At 42.3% G+C, this 20,284-nt stretch overlaps 1 protein-coding gene across 5 annotated transcripts in view; it reads right to left on the bottom strand.

Annotated features, from left to right (window-relative positions):
- The window catches only part of DMTF1 (cyclin D binding myb like transcription factor 1), a 53,737-nt gene extending 35,587 nt beyond the window's left edge, over positions 1-18,150 (bottom strand). For 3 of the 5 annotated variants that reach the window (XM_075857371.1, XM_075857376.1, XM_075857375.1), the window contains exons 1-3: positions 17,283-17,373; positions 7,495-7,613; positions 478-572 (exon numbers count right to left, since the gene is read on the bottom strand). In XM_075857371.1, coding sequence (XP_075713486.1) covers positions 478-572; positions 7,495-7,606 — 207 coding nt within the window. In that variant the 5' untranslated portion in view covers positions 7,607-7,613; positions 17,283-17,373. The other 2 variants (XM_075857374.1, XM_075857373.1) reach the window with 2 other exon arrangements.
- Positions 18,151-20,284: the final 2,134 nt, after the last annotated feature.

Here is a 20,284-nt window from a genome sequence, read left to right as displayed (position 1 = left end):
CTTTCCTCCGACGGCAGATGTCGGGCATGCCCAATCCTTTTGTTTGAAAGTCGATAAGCCGCTGCCAGAGGAGTCTCTGCACAGGAAATTCCTGTAATGTCATTACTGATGTGACAGGGTTTTTTAGCAATCGCCCAAATGCACAAGCAGCGCTTTTGCATTCAGGTAGCAGCGGTCACTATGAATGCTGTCTTCATCAGTTATTTGTGACTGAGAAAAAAATTATTTCTCCCTTTGACAGTACGGGAGCGGGCAGTCAGTGTGGCAGGAAGGGGTTAATGAGAAATATACATAATAATTACTAATAATTTATGTATTTTAGAATATTATGATTGGGTAGGGGAACATTTCAAAATTTACTAAGTAATTAAAACAGTTGTTATTGTTATTTCTCAAAAAAAGAAAAACCTGCCCTTTATAAGGTGTGAAACAAGTGATAATCTAATCCTGGACTCAGCGTACCTAACTTTATTTTACCTGGATTTGAGTTATGGAGTCCTCACTAATGTCATCTTCTGTTACTTCTGTGGTAGCAGTCATAGTCACCTCAAAGCTCTGGTCCTGTTCTGATACTAAATGAAAAAAGAACAGATGCATAGGGCTAAGGAAATATGCATAGAACCAATGGCTGGAAATCACACATGTTCAATGACACTACAACAACATTATATACCATTTTACAGATACAAAACAGCATGCAGACAAATTGAGATGTTAGTTCTTGTACATGAGAGAGTCCAATTGATTCTTGGCATAGTCATAACATGTATGGCCAGCTTAAGGCCCTGTTCACACGGTGGAATTTTTGCTACGGAATCTGTCACGTATTCTGCCTCCCAATTGTTTGTTCTTGCCAACGGCAAGAGTAATTCTGTGGCAGATTTTGCGGGTGAACCCGCAAAATCCGCCGTGTGACCATAGCCTAAGTGTACACAATTTTAGCAGCTAGACTGAGATTGTATTAGTCTAGCAACACTGATTCAAATATAAAATACACACAAGAATGTCATGGCATGCGTGACCTTCAATCTATTCCTTATATAATGTAATGTATCATGTGTTCTGCTAGTGTGTGTGTGTGTGTGCATGCGTGCGCGCGGTATTACATTACTTAAAATGGCAGTGCTTTTATAATCTGGCTCATGTTTTCTTTGTCAGGACTGCCTGATAATCTAGCAAACCGGAAGTGTATGATAGAATAGAACTACGGTAGACTTCTCTGATTAAAACATTTTTGATGCACTTGATGAGAATTATGGAAAGAGCCAAACACGGCTGTTTCCGTAACTCACATAGACTTGAATGAACGCACGTGGGACTACCTCACACAGTTAGGCCCAGTTCACTCAGAGTTTTTTGGCGCTGATTTTGCGGAAACCGCGTCGGAATCAGCAGCAAAAAAAGTCTGAGACCATCTCACATTGATTTCAATGGGAGGTGGAGGCATTTTTTTTTTGTCCACTTTCAGCAGCTTGTGGGAAAAAAAGGCGGCATGTCCTTTCTTGCCGCGCTTCTGCCTCTGACCTATTAAAATCAATGGAAGGCAGAAAAAGCGTTTTTTGCTACGTTTTATGGCCACTGGCGAAAACGCCACAAGAAAGTGCAGACAGGTCAAAATCTAAAGGAATTTTGAGGCATATTTTTTCTGCCTGCAAAATACTTTGTGTGAACAGGGCCTTAATTCTCCGCCAGACTACAGGTACTGTGGTTATGCCATAAATGTCGAACATGGGGAAATCCATTTAAATATACCTGCACTTGTAATCTCCTGCTTAACCTGGCATTGGGAGTGGAGACGCTCCTGCACGCTGGCCTGAGAAATGACTGAGGTGCTGTTTAACCCTAGCAACCAAACGGTCAGACCAGAGATGATGAGAAGAGGAAGTGGCTCTCAGGGCAAGTAAAAATTTTATCAACTTTGACTTGTTCAGAATTCAGCTTAACCCCTTAATGACCGGGCCATTTTGCACGTTAATGACCAAGGATTATTTCTTGTTTTTTCACGGTCGCATTCCAAGAGTCGTAACTTTTTTTTTATTCCGTCGACATAGCCGTATAAGGGCTTGTTTTTTGCGGAACGAGTTGTATTTTGTAATTGTACCATTTTTAGATGCTTACAATATATTGATTAACTTTTAGTAACTTTATTTTAGGAGAGAATTGAAAATAAGCAGCTATTCCAGCATTAATTTTCACGTTATAAATTTACGCCGTTTACTATGCAGCGTAAATAACATGTTAACTTTATTCTCTGGGTCGGCACGATTACGGGGATACCAAATATGTAAAGGTTTTACATGTTGTCCTACGTTTGCATAATAAAAACCCTTTTAGAAAAAAATTACTTGTTTTGCATCGCCACATTCCAAAAGTCGTAATTTTTTTATTTTTCCGTCTATGTGGCCGTATGTGGGCTTGATTTTTGCGGGCCAATGTGTAGATTTCATTAGTACTATTTTGGGGTACATAGGACTTATAGATTAACTTTTATTTTTTATGGGGGGAATGGGAGAAAAGACGCTGTTCATCCGGCGGTTTAATTAATGTGTTCATTTTATTGGTCAAGTTGTTACGATCGCGGGGATACCATATATGTGTATGTGTGATTTGTTTTGACACTTTTACTGTCATTTTTTTTTTTTTTTCCACAAACTTTATTTAACAGATTTACATTTTTTTTTTAGTCCCACCAGGGGACTTCACTATGCGATCTGTTGATCGCATATATAATGCTTTGGTATACTTAGTACACCAAAGCATTATTGCCTGTCAGTGTAAAACTGACAGGCAACCTATTAGGTCATGCCTCCGGCATCGCCTAACAGGCATTTGCTGAAGGCAGACCTGGGGGTCTTTGTTAGACCCCCGGCTGTCATGGAAACCCGACGGCGACCCGCGATTTGTTTGGAGCTCCCTCCCTCTGTCAAACACATTAGATGCCGCTGTCACTATTGACAGCGGCATTTAATGGGTTAAACTGCTGGAACTGCGTGCTTCGATTCCGGCAGTTGCAGCAGGAGCCAGGCTGTGTATAACAGCCGTGCTCCTGCCGCTGATCGCGTGGGTACAGTGGCAGTGGCAGTGCCTTCTCCTTAACGCCGAAGGACGGATATATCCGTCCTCCTGCGGGAACTAGCAGCTGCAGAGGACGGATATATCCGTCCTTCGGCGTTAAGGAGAAGGCAGGAGCCGCTGTAAAAACAGATCAGCTCTCTGATGGATATGTTGAGAACAGGATTCTGCAGCTTTTATTTACTGTGATTTATAGAAACTGCAAGTCCCCTGCCAGTCTGTGTTTATATGCCTGCAGCAATGATATGCCATTTACTGCTGTGGCCAGTGATTAGCAGCAGCAGTCATGTGTTGGTACAGCACGTCATTCGCTGAAGCTATGTAAACAGAGACTGGTGGGATACCACGGGATCGGCGGCGCTGGAGCAGCAGGGATATTAACCAGTCCTTTTTTTTTTCTTAACCAGAAAAAAAATAATGAAGACAAGGCAACAGGTGCTACTGTGTGGGCTATATATAAATGCTGTGGCCCTGTTAGCTGATTGGCTGAGAGGGACCACGTGGTCATAGCCAATCTACTGAGTAGGCTGCAGTAATAGCTTGAGCCCAATTGTAGCAACCTAAACAGGAATTAGGGGGTTTTCACCAGGTGTTACTTTTCTCACCTTAAAAGGAACAGTGTCACCCAAATTTTTTTTTAATATGTTAAAGATGTTAGTGCTTTATTAAAAAACGTTTGGATTAATTTGTGTGTTACTTTTTTTTATTTTTACACTTTTTCTTCCCTATGGGGGCTGCCATTTTTTTTTCCATTTCTGTATGTGTCGATTAACGACACATACAGACATGGAATACGGCAGCTCCAGTCCCATAGGGACTGCAAACGGGGCCCGTTCCATCCACTTTCGTGTACACCGCTGTGTGGGAACGGCGCATGCGCCGCTCCCACACAGTTCAATTTGAAATGCGCGCCGTCCGGCGCCATTTTCCTGTGGACCGGAAGTCGCGGCCGGGCAGTAAGATTACTACTTCCGGTCGCGGCTTCCGGACTTGTGCACATGGAGCAGCGGCAGCAGACGGAGCGGATGGACCGGCGGCGACTGGAGCAGGTAAGGGATTTCTATGTATGTTCGTGTTTCAGTGTGTTTACTACTGTTATGTAAACCTTCTACACTGTGTGTTAGCTCAAAAAATGGCGACACACAGTGTAGGAGGTTAGACCGTTCAAACCCCTCGTTTATCCCGGCACTAGCCAGGATAAAGGAGGGGAGGATTCTGAGAGCTCACTGGAGCGAGGGATTTTTACCCAATTTTGCAGCATAAAGCAATGTGGTTGCTTTACCACATGCAATGCTGCAATTTTGGGAATGGCTCCATCTAGTGACCAGTGCTGGGAAATATTATAAATTGAATCCAATTTATAATATTTCCTGACTCGTGAAAAAAAAAAAAAAATTAGAACAATGTTTAATCACCTATACACTAACTGTTTAATTAAAAAAAGAAAAAAAACATGTTTTGCTGGCAACACATTCCCTTTAAAGAGGATCTGTCACTAGTTTAGTAATGCCCTAATCTGATCAGCGCTGTCACACTGATAATGCTAGTGAAAATTGTGTACCAAAATGTTTATTATTATTATTATAAAAGTTATGAGCTTTTTTTCTAAATATGTAAATGAGCCTTTATTAGACATCTGGGAGGTAACAGCAACTATTCTCCCGAGGTGGAGCTACCTCACAGCCTCTGACGCTGTCCAATCTGCATCAAGCTGCTTCACACCGTGTGAGAGACTGAGGCTGTAGGGAAGGGGATCACTTCAAACAGCCATATCTCGGGCTGTGGACAACCTAGAACAGTGGTCCTGGTGGCATATGAAAGAGGAGATTCTAATCTGTGATGAGAATTTAGCTGTGAAAGAATCGGAGATATTACCAGTTGAAAACACAGTCAGTTATAGAAGCTGTCTACTATATGATCATAAAGTGTTGCTGGGCAGGGAAGGGGGAGAAGCTCTATGCTGATTGGACTGCGTCATACAGAAAACATTACACCGCCCAGAGTGAAAACAAAGAGTCGCCTCCTATTTGGCTATTATAGCCAAATTAACATATTTAGAAAAATGCTCATAACTTTGCAAATAATAAGTTTTTGAAAAAAAATTACACTGTAGTTATCAGCATCATAGCACCTATTAGATTAGTTAGGAGATGGGATTAATAAATTAGTGACAGAGCCTCTTTAAAGGAACAGTGTCACCACAAAAAAATATTTCATGTCAGTTTAATGTTAGTGTTTTATTAAAAACGTTTTTATTTATTTGTGTGTTTGTGTGTTACTTTTCTCTATTTTTTCACTTTTTCTTCCCTATGGGGGCTGCCATTTTTGTTTCCATTTCTGTGTGTGTCGATTAACGACACATACAGACATGGAATACGGCAGCCACAGTCCCATAGGGACTGCGAACGGCTCCCGTCCCATTGACTGCAGTGTACGGCGTCTGTGTGGGAACTGCGCATGCGCCGCTCCCACACAGTCCTATTCGAAATTGGCGCCGTCCGGCGCCATTTTCCTGTGGACCGGAAGTCGCGGCCGGACAGTAATATTACTACTTCCGGTCGCGGCTTCCGGATTTGTGCACTTGCACCAGCGGCAGCAAACGGAGCGGTCGGGCCGGAGGGAGCCGCGGCGGCAGGAGCAGGTAAGAGATTTTAATGTATGTTCGTGTTTGTGTGTGTTTACTACTGTATGTAAACCTACTACACTGTGTGTTAGCTCAAAAAATGGCGACACACAGTGTAGGAGGTTACACCGTTCAAACCCCTCGTTTATCCCGGCACTAGCCAGGATAAAGGAGGGGGGGATGCTGAGAGCTCACTAGAGCGAGGGCTTTTAACCCAATGTTGCAATGCTGCAATTTTGGGAACAGCTCCATCTAGTGACCAAAAATGGGTAGTATTATAAATTAGAAATAATTTATAATATTTCCTGACTCGTGCAAAAAAATAAAAATAAATTTGAACAATGTTTAATCACCCACACACTAAATGTTTAAATTTAAAAAAAACAAACATGTTTTTCTGGCAACACATTCCCTTTAATTAGGACATCAGGTTCTATTTAAACAGGGTCTATAGCTAGGTAGATTCAAACAGTAAACGTCTGAGAAGTTTTGACACATTTGCCATGCATACCAAGCTAATGCCCATAAGCTTTGTTTTAGGGGTGTGACAACTGATTTTGTTATTTGCTGATTAGTTTTTACTGGGAACGTCAATAGAACAGCATGACAGATTATTCTAAATGTGAACCACAACCAAAGAAAATTACAGCCCAACTTTTATCTTGAGTGAAAACTGTAATTAACCCCGTAGTCCTCCCCCATGTCACACTCAGAGGAGTCCTGGAAATTGAGATATGAGGATTTGCTTGGCAGGGCCAGTGACCACCAGCACTTCTGAACTAATCCCATATCTAAACTTCCTGGACCCCATAAATGTGATATAGGAGGAGCGGCGTTGTCTGCAGATGCACCTGAATTTCTTTGAATATACTTCGTTTTCATTAACTAAAAGTGTTTTCCTGTAACCTCTAAGGCCTCATGCCCACTTCAGTGTTTTTCTTCAGGGTGCTAGCCGTTTTTCTGACGGCTAGCACCCTGACCCATTCATTTTAATGTGGCCATGCACACTTCCGTTTTTTTGACGGTCTGATTCAAAGTAGAGCATGTCCTACTTTGGTCCGAGATTCCATGACCGTAAGGCCCAAGCAAGTCAATGGGGCTGTCAAAAAAACTGAAGGCACACGGAAGGCATCCGTCCGTGTGTGACGGAGCCGTTGCCTAGCAACGGCCGGGGGGGGGGGCAGAAATACATTACAGATATATTACACTAATCGACAGCCACTTGTCTCTATCAATCACTGATAGAGAAAAGAGGCTGATTAAAAATAAAATGCAGTTCATACGTACCTGGTCATTGTCTTGGTGACGAGTCCCTCTTCTTCCTCCAGTCCGACCTTCCTGTATGACGCGGCAGCCTGTGATTGGCTGCAGAGGCGGTCACGTGGGATGAAGCGTCATCCCTGGAGGACGGCCTTCTGACGTCATCCTGACGTGCGTGACCGCCACTACAGCCTGTGATTGGCTGCAGCGGTGACATGGATGAAACGTCATCCCTGGAGTCCGGACAGGAGGAAAGTATGAACTTATTTTTTTTCTATTTCATTAAAATTGTATTTTCCGAGCGCCGAGCATGGTACTGTCCAGGGTGCTGAAAGAGTTACCGCCGATCAGTGCAGCCCATTAACTCTTTCAGCACCCTGGACAGTACCATGCTCGGCGCTCGGAAAAACGGAGTGCACACAGCCGCTAAAACGGGCACACGGATCCCTCAAAAACAGCCGTGAAAACGGTGTGGGAAGTGTGCACGAGGCCTAAGCATCAGCATTCATTAATACAATGTATGAAGGAATTCCTGGTACCATTTTGAGGACAATGGAGGATTAAGTTTCCATCAAGGTCCTGTGTGAGTGTTAGAGCGTTCCTGGTGCTTTGTACTTTCACTGTTCCAGACTCATCTTCAGCTGTGCTCATACTCAACCTGCAGGAGAATAGAATTAAAAAATCATGCTGAAACCGAATGCCCTTACAACATGATACACCAACATAATGACCATTTCTAATGGAAGCGGATTCACAAGACTGTAGGCTTGATCCCTATACATTAACACTCTACCTGATTCATACTCCTCTACATGTCTCTACAGTTTTATTATTTTTATCAAAAGTCTAAGAAATTCAATTGGATTTCCCAAACACAGGAAAAATCCAATATATTCTCATCCAGTAAAAAGTGCAAACATTAAGTTCACTTTCACATGGCAGTATTTAGGTCAGTATTTCGTGACAGTATTTATAAGGGTATGTTCACATGCAGAGCTTTAAAGCGTATTTTGGGGCATAAACGCCTCAAAATACCCCTTGAAAAACGCTAGCTAAACGCCGACAAACATCTGCCCATTGAATTCAATGTGAAAAACAGTGTTTAGTTCAGACAAGGCGTTTATTTTACGCCACTATTTTAAAAAAAATGGCACGTAGAAAAACGCTGTGTAAAAAGAAGGAGTAGGTCACTTCTTGAGCAGTTTTTGGAACTGTTTTTCATAGGGTCAATTGAAAAATAGCTCCAAAAAGTTTGAAAAAAACACTTCAAAATACGTTGTCTGCTTCAAAAACGGCTGAAAATCAGAGGCTGTTTTCCCTTGAAAATAGCTCCGTAATTTTCAGCCATTTTCACTTGTGCAAGTGAACATACCCTAAGCCAAAACCAGTTGTGGAACCTACATAGAGAAAAAATATAATGGAAAGATTTGTACCTCTTCCGTGTTTTGGACTCACTCCTGGTTTCAGCTTCCAAATACTGATGCAAAATACTGCAGTGTGAAAGTGGCTTATTTTTTTTTAAATAAACAGGTCAGTCAGTGTGTCTGGTGTAACTTTTTAATTAGTCTTTATTAAAAACTTGTTTTACTTTTTGAGATACAGCTGCTTTGTATCCTGTATACAGAGCAGATGTCATTGGAGCTAAAACCTGCTCCCAGCAGGTCCACGGGACTGACGGGTTCAGTGTCAGCGGGTCCTGTGTGTCCCTGACATGCAGAATCCACTTGTAACCAATCACATCAAAGTTCATAACTTGTAATCTATCACATCTAAGTTATGAACTTTGATGTGATTGGTTACAGGTGGATTCTGCGTGTGACCCGCTGACACTGAACCCGTCAGGTCCGCGGTGCTGATGGATTCAGGTCATGGTGAATGATACAGCTGATCAGTATGTCAAAAAGTAAAAATTATTTTTAATAAAGACTAATTAAAAAGTTACACCAAACACACTGACTGACCTGTTTATTAAGAAAAAAAATGCCGCTCAAAGGTTTACATAGACTTTAAGAGTAGGTACTATACATTCTGTAGGTTTATATAGAATATAATTTTTTTACAGTGGATACAATTTGATAATCTGTATGGAATTCGAACTTTCTGTTGGCCCTGCAGGATTTGTAAGGCGAACTTCAGACTTTGCATTATAGAGCAGAACACAGTGACACCACAACTGAAAAAAATGTGTTAGAAAGAGGCTACAAAAATCATTAAAGAGGTTTTCCCACAAGGGACATTTATGACATATCGACAGAATATGTCATAAATGTCAGATAGATGCGTGTGCCACCTCTGGGACTCGCACCTATCTCTAGAACGGGGCCCCTAAACCCTGGTCTACCTCTTTGTGTGTCGGCTGATTTCCGACCATGAAGGTGAAAACAGCATAGCTCGCTGAGTAACGCTGTTTTCGTAAGCCCCATAGAACTGAATGGTAGTTACTGAAACAGAGTAGCTCGCATGCTATGCTGCTTCCGTAACTGCTATTCACTACAATGGGAGTTATGGAAACAGCGTAGCTCAGAGGGCTATGCTGTTTTCGTAACTCCCGACCATAAAATCAGGAAGTGGCCGGGAGTCAGCAATAGCAGACAAAGCTAGAACGGTGTTTAGGGGGCCCCGTTCTAGAGAAAGGTGGGACCCGCATCTATCTGACATTTATGATATATCCTGTGGATATGTCATAAACATCCCTCGTGGCAAAACCCCTACATGTCGTTTTGTGATTCTCTATTTCTTTCTTAAAGAGGCTCTGTCACCAGATTATAAGTGTCTCCTACATAATGTGATCGGCGCTGTAATGTAGATTACAACAGTGGTTTTTATTTTGAAAAACAATAATTTTTGAGCAAGTTATGAGCAATTTTCGATTTATGCTAATTAGTTTCTTAATGCCCAACTGGGCGTGTTTTTACTTTTGACCAACTGGGCGTTGTGAAGAGAAGTGTATGACGCTGACGAATCAGTGACCAATCAGTGTCATACACTTCTTATTGTTCCAGCCCAGCTTCTTTCACTGCACAATCACACTCTGCTGGAACAATGAGAAGTGTATGAGACTGATTGGTCAGCGTCATACACTTCTCTTCACAACGCCCACTTGTCTATTAACCCCTTCCCGACATTTGACGTACATGTACGTCATGGAAAGCATTGACTTCCCGCAAAATGGCGTACATGTACGTCAAACGTTTGGCACCGGCTCAGAAGCTGAGTCGGTGCCATCATCGTCGGATCTCAGCTGTATCTTACAGCTGACATCCGACTGTAACGGCGGGGACCGAAATTAGCTTCGATCCCCGCCATTAACCCCTTAAGTGCAGCGCTCAAACGCGATCGCTGCACTTAAGGTGTTTGCAGCTCATCGGAGCCCCAGCAATGAAATTGCCGGGGTTCCGGTGGCTGCAATGGCAACCGGAGGCCTAATACTGGCCTCCCGGTCTGCCTAGCACCGAAGCCGGTCAAGATCCGCCCGGCGGCGGAGCCTGATCGGCTTCCGTAGCTGCCGGCAAGATGGCGCCGGGTCAGGAGCTGATCCGGCGTCATCAGCGGTGGAGGTCAGCTGTACTGTACAGCTGACATCCACCTGTAACGGCAGGAACCGGAGCTAGCTCCGATCCCTGCCATTAACCCCTTCGATGCAGCAATCGAAAGCGATTGCTGCATCGTAGCGGTTACAAGCAGATCGCCAGCCCTGACAGGCAATCGGGACTGGCGACTGCTGTTATGGCAACAGGAGACACAATGGTCTCCTGCTCTGCCATTACGGAAGCCGATTTAGGCCCCGCCGGGAGGCGAAGCCTAAACGGCTTGCTGTCAGTGAATGACTGACAGATCTAATACATTGCACTACATAGGTAGTGCAATGTATTAGAAAAAAAAAAATCTGACCGTTGGACCTTCAAGTCCCCTAGTGGGACTTGAGAAAAAGTGTAAAAAAAGTATAAAAAAGTGTAAAAAAAAGTGCAAAAAATAAAAGTTTGAAAACAATAAAAGTTTCAAGTAATCAAATAACACACAATCCCCCTTTTACTCTTATCAAGTCCTTTATTATTGAAAAATAATAATAAACCATATGTATTTGGTATCGCCACGACCGTAACGACCGGAGGTATCAAAATATTATATTATTTATTGCACGCGGTGAACAGCGTAAAAAAAACCCGTAAAAAACGTTACCAGAGTTTCTGTTTTTTGGTCACTTTGCCCTACAAATATTACAATAAAAAGTGATCAAAAAGTCGCACGTATCCAAAAATGGTACCTATAAAAACTATAGCTCGTCCCGCAAAAAACAAGCCCTCATACAACTCCGTCGACAAAAAAATTAAAACGTTATGGTTCTCACAACTTGGCGACAGAAAAAATACATTCTTTTTACAAAAGTAATTTTATTGTGCAAAAAGTTGTAAAACATAAAAAAGTGCTATAAATTAGGTATCGCCGGAATCGTACTGACCCGCAGAATAAAGTTAAAATGTAATTTATAACGCATGGTGAACGCTGTATAAAAAAAAAAAAAAAGCTGTGCCAGAATTGCGTTTTTTTGTTTACCTAGCATCCCAAAAAATAGGATAAAAGGTGATCAAAAAGTTGCATGTACCCCAAAATGGTACCAATAATAACTACAGCTCGTCCCGCAACAAACCAGCCTTCATATCGATACGTCTATGAAAAATAAAATTAGTTATGGCTCCAATAAGTCAGGAAATAAAAAAATATGCAGTTGTGCCCGAGGGGAACATTTCTTCTGTTTCAAGAGGCGATTTATCAAGGACCTAAAATTAGGGAACCAGGAAGGGGAGGGCCCAAACATATCCGCTGGAAGCGACGGTGCCCGTATTATACCAGGCTAATACTTTCCCAGCAAAATTCCCCAAACTACAAAGGCGCGGAGTGTGGACCAAAAGGGGGATGAGAAATGACACCATTTATCAGTGCGACACCGGCCTGTGCATAAAGGATTGCTTCACAGCGTAACACACATCTATGGATTATTTTTATTTTTTTATACCACCTGACTATGCCCCTTATATACTCCGCCCCGCTTACATGTACCCCCACATTATAAAACACCAGCAATACTCAAACAAATATAGTACCAAGCAAAATCCGCTCTCCAAAAGCCAAATGGTGCTCCCTCGGCCCTGAACCCTACAGCGTCCCCAAACAGCAGTTTCCTTCAACATATATGGCATCGTCATACCCGGGAGAACCCTTTTAACAATTTTTGGGCTGTATGTCTCCAGCGTCATAAGCTGGGCATGACATATTTGCCACTGAATGGCATATCTAGGGAAAAATATTTTTTTTTAATTTGCACCATCCGCAGTGCATTCATTTATGGAAAAGACCTGTGGGGTGAAAATGCTCACTACACACCTTAATTAATGCCTTGAGGGGTGCAGTTCCATAGTGGGGTCACTTATCAGGGGTTTCTTTTTATTATTTCACATCTGAGCCTTTGCAGTTGTGAACCAATACTTTGTAAATCGCCAAATTAGGCCTCCACTCCGCATGGTACTCTTCACTTCTGAGCCCTGTCATATGTCCAGACAAAAGATTAGAGCCACATGTAGGGTGTTTCTAAAACCGGGAAACACCGCATAATAATTAGAGAGCTGTCTTGTTATGGTGGCACAAGCCGGGCACCACATATTGGCATATCTATGGAAAAAAATCCCATTTTCACTCTGCAACATTGAGCGCACACTAATTTCTACAAAACACCTGCAGGGTTAAAATGCTTACTACACCCCTTGGTAAATGCATTGAGGGGTGTAGTTTCCACTTCTGGGGGGTTTCCACTGTTTTGGGCCCACAGGTGTCCAGAAACCAATCCAGCAACATCTGCACTCCAAATGGCGGTCCTTCCCATCTGAGCCCTGCGGTTTGCCCAAACAGCAGTTTATGACCACATATGGGGTATTGCCGTACTCGGGAGAAATAGCTTTACAAATGTTGGGTTCTTTTTTTCCTTTATTTGTTGAGAAAATGAAAAAATTTGCGCTAAAGCTACGTCTTATTGAAGAAAAAGGACTGTTTTTATTTTCACTGCCTAATTCTAATAAATTCTATGAAACATCTGTGGGGTCAAAATGCTCACTACACCCCTAGATGAATTCCTCAAGAGGTGTAGTTTCCTAAATGGAGTCCCTTTTTGGGCGTTTTCATTGTTTTGTCCCCTCAGGGGCTTTGCAAATGTGACCTGGCCTCCGCAAATCATTCCTGCTAAATGTGATCTCAAAAAGTCAAATAGTGCTCTTTCCCTTCTAAGCCCTGCCGTGTGTCCAAACAGCCGTTTATTACCACATGTGGGGTATTGTTTTACTCGGGAAAAATTGCTTTACAAATTTTGTGGTGCTTTTTCTCCTTTAGTCCTTCTGGAAATGAGAAAAAATTAGCTAAACCTACATTTTCTTTGAAAAAATGTAGATTATTATTTTCAGGGCCTACTTCCAATAATTTCTGCAAAAAAACTGTGGTGTCAAATCGCTCACTATACCCCTAGATAATTTCCTCAATGGGTGTTGTTTCCAAAATGGGGTCACTTGTGGGGGGTTTCCACTGTTTTATCCCCTCAGGGGCTTTGTAAATGTGACATGGCCTCCGCAAACCATTCCTGCTAAATTTGAGTTCCAAAAGCCAAATGGCGCTCTTTCCCTTCTCAGCCTCGCCGTGTGTCCAAACAGCCGTTTATTACCACATGTGGGGTACTGTTTTACTCGGGAGAAATTTCTGTACAAATTTTATGGTGATTTTTCTCCTTTAGTCCTTGTGGAAATGAGAAAAAAAAATCGCTAAACCTACATTTTCTTTGAAGAAATGTTGATTTTAATTTTCACGGCCTACTTCCAATAATTTCTGTAAAAAACCTGTGCGGTCAAAATGCTCACTGTACCCCTAGATAATTTCCTTGAGGTGTCTAGTTTCCCAGATGGGGTCACTTTTGGGGGATTTTGACTGTTTTGGCACCGCAAGAGCCCTTCAAACCTGACATGGTGCCTAAAATATATTCTAACAAAAATAAGGCCCCAAAATCCACTAGGTGCTCCCTTGCTTCGGAGGCCGGTGCTTCAGTCCAGTAGCACGCTAGGGCCACATGTGGGATATTTCCTAAAACTGCAGAAAGTGGGCAACAAATATTGAGTTGCATTTCTCTGGTAAAACCTTCTGTGTTATAAAAAAAAATGTATTAAAAATGTATTTCTGCAGAAAAATATGAAATTTGTAAATTTCACCTCTACTTTGCTTTAATTCCTGTGAAATGTTTAAAGGGTTAAGACATTTTCTAAATGCTGTTTTGAATACTTTGAGGGGTGAAGTTTTTAAAATGGGGTGACTTTTTGGGGGTTTCTAATATATAAGGCCCTCAAAACCACTTCACAACTGAACTGGCCCCTGTAAAAATAGCCTTTTGAAATTTTCTTGAAAATGTGAGAAATTGCTGCTAAAGTTCTAAGCCTTGTGAGGTCATAGAAAAATAAAAGGATGTTCAAAAAACGATGCCAATCTAAAGTAGACATATGGGTGATGTTAATTATCAACAATTTTGTGTGGTATAACTGCCTGTCTTACAAGCAGATACATTTAAATTGAGAAAAATGCAAATTTTTGCAATTTTTCGCTAATTTTTGGTGTTTTTCACAATTAAATACTGAACATATCGAGCAAATTTTGCCAGTAACATAAAGTCCAATGTGTCACGAGAAAACAATCTCAGAATCGCTTGGATAGGTGAAAGCATTCCGGAGTTATTACCACATAAAGTGACACATGTCAGATTTGAAAAATGAGGCTCTGTCAGGAAGGTCAAAAGTGGCTAAAGAGGGAAGGGGTTAAGAAACTAATTAGCATAAATCTAAAATTGCTCATAACTTGCTCAAAAATGATAGTTTTTCAAAATAAAAACCACTGCTGTTATCTACATTACAGCGCCGGTCACATTATGTAGGAGATAGAGCACTTATAACCTGGTGACAGAGCCTCTTTAAGTACAAAAAGTTCCTTGAACTGTTTCTAAGGCTAACCACACTGTGGTGCTGCATGTAAAGCCAAGATTGGGAAAAAACAGCATAGCAATGCAATGGCTAGGACATGTTGCAGGTAAAAAAATATATAAATGATGCAAACACCAAGAGTACGTTCCCATAGGTCAGATACGCAGCGTATCCGATCGAGAACCCGCAGAAAATTTGGGCCGAAAAAGTCGCCAAATTTTAGTGAAGATTTTCGGCCGGATTTCTGCTGCGGAAAACTAAGCAGAAATAAAAGCCAATACCTACCTCACTGGCATTGCCTTAGCGACGTATCCCCCTGTTGTTCGTGCAGTCCGGCCTCCTGTGATGACGCTAAAACCTGTGATTGGCCGCAGCAGTCACATGGGATGAAACCTCATCCTAGGAGGCCAGGCTGCATAGAGAACAGCCGGGAACAAAAGAGCTGTCGCTACGAGAATGCCAGGGGGCGAGTATAGAATTTTTTTTGTATTAAATTGAAACAAAATATTTTAGGCTTAATCAGATTTGAGATTTTTGCAGCTAAATCGCAGCATTTCTGCCGCGAAAATCACATTTGCTATTTGTTGCGGGTTTTACCTCCACAATGAATTCAATTGCTAAAACCTGCAACAATTCTGCAGCTTAAAGAGGCTCTGTCACCAGATTTTGCAACCCCTATCTGCTATTGCAGCAGATAGGCGCTGCAATGTAGATTACAGTAACGTTTTTATTTTTAAAAAACTAGCATTTTTGGCCAAGTTATGACCATTTTTGTATTTATGCAAATGAGGCTTGCTAAAGTCCAAGTGGGTGTGTTTAAAAGTAAAAGTCCAAGTGGGCCGTGTATTATGTGCGTACATCGGGGCGTTTTTACTACTTTTACTAGCTGGGCTTTCTGACGAGAAGTATCATCCACTTCTCTTCAGAACGCCCAGCTTCTGGCAGTGCAGACACAGCCGTGTTCTCGAGAGATCACGCTGTGACGTCACTTCCCCAGGTCCTGCATCGTGTCGGACGAGCGAGGACACATCGGCACCAGAGGCTACAGATGATTCTGCAGCAGCATCGGCGTTTGCAGGTAAATCGATGTAGCTACTTACCTGCAAACGCTGATGCTGCTGCAGAATCAACTGTAGCCTCTGGTGCCGATGTGGCCGTCACGATGCAGGACCTGTGAGTGACGTCACAGATCTGCACTGCCAGAAGCTGGGCGTTCTGAAGAGAAGTGGATGATACTTCTCATCAGAACGCCCAGCTAGTAAAAGTAGTAAACACGCCCCGATGCACGCACATAATACACGCCCAGTCGTACTTTTACTTTTAAACACGCCCAGTTGTACTTTTGCAAGCCTCATTTGCATAAATACAAAAATGGCCATAACTTGGCCAAAAATGCTCGTTTTTTAAAAATAAAAACGTTACTGTAATCTACATTGCAGCGCCGATCTGCTGCAATAGCAGATAGGGGTTGCAAAATCTGGTGACAGAGCCTCTTTAAGTTGGACCTGCTGCAGATTTAAAAAAAAAAAAACACACCGCAGGTCAATTTATTAACGTTTTCTGAAGTTTGTGGATGAGATTGGTTCAAATCTCATCCACTTTGCTGCTACTGTAAATGCTGTGGATTTTCCGCACAGAATTTCAGTGTTTATGCAATGTGGGAACCCAGCCTAACAATTCAAGAAAGAAGATGCAGTGTGAGAATGGCAAGTTATTTAGAGGGTCTTTACACTGGTGAACTGCTTGTGCCCTCGCCTCATGGGAACACCAGTGATGCTTTCCTCCTGATGGACAATAGGGGTCTGCAGGGATAAAAGGGCATTCTGACGGGTAATATTTTGGGCGTAATGGAGTCACCAGTCCTCTTCTCCCCCTTTACCCCAGGTTTAGAGTACTTATATGGCACATGGGGCAGCTCCGCAAACATTGTGGTGGGACACCGTTGATGAGCTATTCATAGCAAATCCTAACTTGTCAGAATACCCATTAAAGGGGCAAAATAATTATTTCTTGATCACAAACAAATTATTGGTAACCCACTTCTCATGAGCTACCGGGGAATGCTGTGTAAACAACGTGTGACATGACAATTGTACATTGCAGCAGATGTGACAGATGTGCTCTCCGCCCAGCTGCACCTATACGCAGCAATGAAAGGGTCTGGAGGTGCACAACATATGGCGGCAGAGAGTGGTCCTGCCTGATAAATATGCACAGCCAAGACTAGGGGTTTAGGACGTACTCGGTCCGCTCCCCTCAGCGATATCTGTGCTCACTGCCTGTCATCGGGTCTGGCTGCCTGTCATAGGGCCGGGCCTCATACTCACTTCCTGTTTTCAGTCCGGGCACTTGCTGAGCAGGATGGGGACTCTGAGATACCAGGATGCAGGAACGCAGCAACACATACAAGCGGTCCAACTACACACCGGAAGTACAAAGAACACCGAGCATAACTTCCGCCCTTACCTGACATGGAGGTGAATGGAGCGAGAATCCAGCTTTCATTTTACAGTTCAAGTTTTTTTTTTTTAAGCACACTAGGCTTTGTACATATGTAACATGTGGGCAGGGACAAATTAGCAATATTCCTATTATTATTGCATTGCTGTACCGTTCTTTTATTAAATGCCCCTAAAATTAGGAAAATTGAAAACTTTGGAAAAATATAAAATATAACTTGTTTTTATCCTTTGTCATATCTGGATGCCAATAACATTATTCATTTGTTATTTCTTATATAGTCACAAAGTATTCTGCAGAGTCGTACATTGTGATCACTCGCATTAGTCCGGGGCCCTCGCGTTCTAGTTTTCCTATCTCAGACACATAGAAGCACAACAAGGACAATTTTAGTGCACACAGAGTGCCATAGTCTGCCCACAGTGTGAAACAGGATTTATGTAGCTATGCTATGACCACATAGTGCCATACAGTGTCCGCACATACCAAACAGTGCTCAGAGTGCCATACTTTGCCTGTATAGTCATACATTCCCACATAATGTCAGTGGGCCATACTTTACCCAAATTCATAAAGTAACCATGAAGTGCCCTACCAAACAGGGCCCAGTGCTATAATCTGCCTAGATAAATAGTATCTATAGTCCCCAGTGACATAAAACAGCCACCACCTACCTTCACTATATGATTGAGTTGAGAAATAACTCTTCTCAGTGCAGAAGAGAAATGCAGTTCTCCAGAAGCAGTCAGTGCAACTAGTATTGTCTCGCTGACATTACTTGTTTAACTGTAGAGAAGATTTCCAAGTCCCAAAGATTGGGAAGATGACTGCCCTGCTGGATTCAGGACACTTGAGAGATATATGTGGGGGAGGGAAGTGGCAGCTGCTCTGTGATGTGTGAGTGTGTATATGGAAACTGTAGAGGGCTGAAGGCAATAATAGGCACTAAATACACTATATGGACAAGTATGGTATTCTCTGGCCATTGTTTGGCTAGGCACTATTCAGGCATTACATGGACAATATGTGACCCCCCCCCCCCTATTCACTGTTGATACTATGGCTATATGGGAGTAAATGATGGTTCTTTGGGCAATGGCTCTGTAGGCACTTTATGGCTCTATGTGGACAAAGTATAGCAGTCTGGCAAATGTATGGCTCAGACAGGGTACTATATGTAGTAAATGGGTGCTGCATGGCGCTCATTAGACAGTGGGGAAGATTTACTAATATGAAGTTTTTAATAATGAATGATGATGAAAAGTAAAGTCCACCATCCAGACTTATTTTAAAGAGTTCTCCGTAATATATATAGAAAGAAAAGTAGATCCGGAGTTTTGTATATAAAATACAACTTTTACTTGTTTTTCATAAAAAATTGCTCTAGAAAAAACATAGATGTACAGACAATATATGTATAAAAGCTAGCAGTTATATTGAATTTTTGGTACTCATTCATAGCCTGTATCCAGTATCATGAGGTAATTCGATATTAACAGCAGTTCATGCGTGTTTGTAATGAAAAGAGAGTGTTCATCAATTTTTATATGTCTAGAGATCCTTTCTTGTAAGTGACCAATAGGTGCAAGAGTACGGGGCTCAATGCCCCCTACCCGTATAGATGTCATCCGTTTTCTTGACAACCTTTTGAGCTTGGTGTCCAATAGATCAGGAAACCTCACTTGGTATATATAAAGGATCTCCTCTATACTAAGTTTTAGACAGCGTAAACACAAGGCAGTCAGAAATTGGGCCAAATTGATCAAAGTAGCGCATTCTGTATGATAAATTTCTAGAGATTCCTGACAATTTATATTTCTCATACCTCCTATTGGTTGGCTTAGTTTACGCCAGTTTTTTGCGCCAAACTTTTGGTGCCTGGTGTTACATTTTAAGACACTCCCTTTCAGCTAAACCACGTCCTTTTTTCAAAAAAGCCACACGCCCTTGTCAAACGTGCGTGTCAAATAAAGTTTCTAAAACAATAAGAAATGTGGAGCACAGCATGTATGCCAGAAGAACCTGCTCTCTAGACACGTAGGATTGAGGCACATACCGTTTCTTTGTTCTTTGTAGGGTGTCTGGCTGTCTCTGAAGAGACTGGGATAGCAGGACATTTAAACCAGCACCGTACATTTACAATATTGTGGTTTTAAAGCTCAGGACCCTTCTCTGAACGTGAACTCACAGAGGATTACGTAGAACACCTTACTACAATTCCAGCATTTCTATACAGTGATAGTAAACACTCCAGACCCAGCATGGCTTTTTACAGGAGAGCCATCACACACTGTAAGGGCGGATTTACACGAGCGTGTGCGTTTTGCGCACGCAAAAAACGTGGCGTTTTGCATGCGCAAAAGGCACTTGACAGCTCCGTGTGTCATGTTCATATGGTGCGCGGCTGCGTGCTTTTCACGCAGCCGCCATAATTATGACACTCCGTTTGGATGTTTGTAAACAGAAAAGCACGTGGTACTTTTATGTTTATATTCATTCTTTTACTGCTGTTGCGCGAATCACGCGCGTCCCACGGAAGTGCTTCCGTGTGACATGCGTGGTTTTCACACACCCATTGACTTCAATGGGTGCGTGATGCGCGAACAGCGCACAAATATAGAACAGGTCGTGAGATTTTTGCAGCGGACTCACGCTGCGTAAAAATCACGCACCTGTCTGCACGGCCCCATAGACTAATATAGATTCGTACAACGCGCGTGTAAACGAGCCCTAACAATGTTGGCACTTGTGCCAGTTGGAAATGATCACGATTAGTTTTTAGCCTCTGGATGTACACAAAGAATGTTTCCATTCACTGATAGCGATCATGGTTCTTACCTAAACTAGAATATTGTAACAAACCTTGAGC

Source organism: Rhinoderma darwinii, chromosome 3, assembly GCF_050947455.1.
Source record: "Rhinoderma darwinii isolate aRhiDar2 chromosome 3, aRhiDar2.hap1, whole genome shotgun sequence".
In the NCBI taxonomy this organism is placed as follows: Eukaryota; Metazoa; Chordata; class Amphibia; order Anura; family Rhinodermatidae; genus Rhinoderma; species Rhinoderma darwinii.
This window is presented reverse-complemented; position numbering and strand designations above follow the sequence as displayed.